At 36.7% G+C, this 2537-nt stretch overlaps 2 protein-coding genes and 1 long non-coding RNA gene across 3 annotated transcripts; 1 reads left to right on the top strand and 2 right to left on the bottom strand.

Moving 5' to 3' along the window:
* Positions 1-50: 50 nt before the first annotated feature.
* On the bottom strand, positions 51-651 carry LOC109591343 (thromboxane-A synthase-like; the record flags this gene model as incomplete). The annotated part of the gene is made up of 4 exons (XM_020007093.1): positions 517-651; positions 377-473; positions 276-328; positions 51-147 (listed from the first exon to the last, which is right to left on the bottom strand). Coding segments are annotated over exons 1-4 (378 nt in total), but the record flags the coding sequence as incomplete, so codon positions are not given.
* Positions 652-664: 13 nt separating this feature from the next.
* On the top strand, positions 665-1644 carry LOC109591345 (uncharacterized). Its single transcript, XM_020007094.1, has 2 exons — positions 665-809; positions 909-1644. Exons 1-2 carry the CDS (start codon positions 755-757, stop codon positions 1481-1483), a joined length of 630 nt encoding a protein of 209 aa, XP_019862653.1. The 5' UTR covers positions 665-754; the 3' UTR covers positions 1484-1644.
* Positions 1645-2225: 581 nt separating this feature from the next.
* LOC109591344 (uncharacterized) lies at positions 2226-2537 on the bottom strand. Its single transcript, XR_002189773.1, has 2 exons — positions 2481-2537; positions 2226-2427 (listed from the first exon to the last, which is right to left on the bottom strand). It is a non-coding gene; the product is annotated as an uncharacterized LOC109591344 (long non-coding RNA).

Here is a 2537-nt window from a genome sequence, read left to right as displayed (position 1 = left end):
AGGACTATCCTTAAAAAGAAATAAAATTTAAAAAAAGATTAAACACTAACTGGTCTCTGGTTAAAGTGATCCGAGCTCTTAATGAATATTTCTCTTAGCATGTTTGGGTCAGCAACAATCATCCACTTATCAGTACCAATGTACCACCTAATCCAACAAAATATAAATATTCATAAACTTATTTTGATAAAAAAAACAATAATAACTGACAATATTATTTAATCATAAAAAATTGAACATTAGTAATTGAGTTACTCCAGTAAATCATGACGTACCCAAATACTTTACCATATTTATTGATATCATTATTTAAAGCCTCAATAATACCCTAATAAAAACATTTATTAACCACACCCACCACTAATTAATAAATTACCTGCCTCAGTATTCCATTAACGTTACCAGTAAAAGGTTCCACTGGAGGATGGGCTATACCTAACCTACTGAATACCTTATAAGGAATATAATAGTGTCTGGAGGAAGAGGATCACGTGATACCAGCTAATATGTTCTTACCTGTACCATATAATAAAAATAAGGATTGGAATTATAAAGAAAAGAATGAGAACAGTAAGCATTTCTGGAAATGCCAAATGAGCCACTCCCACAAAAAAACCACGCCTTACTAGTCTTACGCCCCCACACATACCATAATAATTAATTATTGTGAGCAGCAGAGGTAGGAGACAGTGACTGATTATTGTGAGCAGCAGAGGTAGGAGACAGTGACTGATTATCATCTCACTTAGTGATCATGGTTTTGAAATATAAAGCTACTAGAATCACTTCTCTAGGCTCACTGAAACCAGGTAGCTTAAATCTTAATGCATGCAATTTATATGCACTTACAATGCTGCAGTTTCCCTGTTGCTCATGACTGTGAATCTGATTTATTTTTAATCCAATAGGTGATCATATAAGGGTCTCTCATATGTTGTATAATCACCACATGTTGGTGGTAAAAGTTATCAATAATGGATTGCTACTACATGTCATTCATTACAGTGAGTCTGAGTACAGGCAAGCAAGTGTGGGAGCTGCTACTTCTGCAGCCTTGCCAAGTTCATTTTCACTATCAAACGGCACTGACATTGCAAAAGTGAAAGAGGAAAACATTTTCGTAGACCCACAAGAAGATAGGGTTGAGCTATTGGAGTATGATGACCCTGAAGTTGCTGTTCATCGTGGTCGAAATGCTATAAGGCGTGCTTGTAGCAGGATTGGTGAAAATAGATATGACTTTGTGTTCACAAATTGTGAATCGTTGATCAATTGGGCCATTACTGGAAGAGAAGAGACTGGCCAAGGTCAAGTTGCAATTGTTGCAGGAGCTGCTGCTGCTGCAGCAGTAGGAGTAGCTGGATTAGCTGCAGTTGCAGTTGCAACAATAGGAATACCTGGACTAGTTCTGTCTGGCTTGGCTTTTGCTTATGGTTATAGAAGAGGTAATGAGGAGCAGAGAGATGATGATGAGGACAACTAAAAGAAACATAACAAACATTACATGCATAGCAGCAAATCAACTACTAATTTGATGAACAATGTTGTCATAAAATCAATTAAGAGTAACTTTATTTATCAAGTTACATGTAACACAACCTAATGACAGCTTGTAATACATTCCATTATACCTAGCCTACTGAATACCTTTTAAACAAGAAGGTGCACTATAAAACCATTCACGCAACGTCATGAAATCGCTTCCGTCGATCACAGTATAAAAGGAGGTGCCCTGGGCACAATATGGCGGCCAGATTGAATTAAATTTGAAAATAACAAAATGGCTCCCGCACAGGCACTGTTCTTATCATGGCTAAATCACTAGCAAAATGCATTATAAAAACATTAAAATTAGCAAAGGTGAGAGAGTTAACCTACAAGCACACCTAGAAAGCATAGCAAGGAGAGAAATGGTATAATTGACTTGAAGTAATAATTTTACATTATTATCAAATATTATATTGTATATTCTGAAAAATCTGCCAACAACCTAAGAAACACGGTCAATGATGCTGTCAGGCAGGTAATAAGTGATAGTGGCAAGAGAATAGCCCTCACTACTACACAGAAAACCAGCCCAAGAACCGCCACCACTGGGACCAGACAGCCCTGCCGACTACCATATATCAGCCACCATCATCAAGTATAAGTGGTTCCAGCAAAAGACCCCAACATGGTCCTCATTCAGATCCTAGTACTGGTAGCAGTTGTAACATTCAACGATCTACTGGAAGAAGTAAATACAAAAATATTATTCTAAATTTTTAAAAATATAAACATTATGTATATAGGGTTGAATAGATATTGGGATGGTGAGGAGCCTCCTGTATCTGTGTACCTCTTCCCAACTGTGCCCAGTGATGCCGACAAAAATATGGCAGTACTGTGATGGTAATATACCAGTACAAGAAAAATGCTAGTATGAGCCTAAAAATATTAATGCCACCATATGATTACTTTACATTACAAATAATACTTACTTCTGTATCTAGTAACTAATAAACTTGAGTTACGATTACAGGACTCACAACTGGGAT

This window comes from Amphimedon queenslandica, unplaced genomic scaffold, assembly GCF_000090795.2.
Source record: "Amphimedon queenslandica unplaced genomic scaffold, v1.1 AMPQUscaffold_8405_Cont19651, whole genome shotgun sequence".
Classification (NCBI taxonomy): Eukaryota; Metazoa; Porifera; class Demospongiae; order Haplosclerida; family Niphatidae; genus Amphimedon; species Amphimedon queenslandica.
This window is presented reverse-complemented; position numbering and strand designations above follow the sequence as displayed.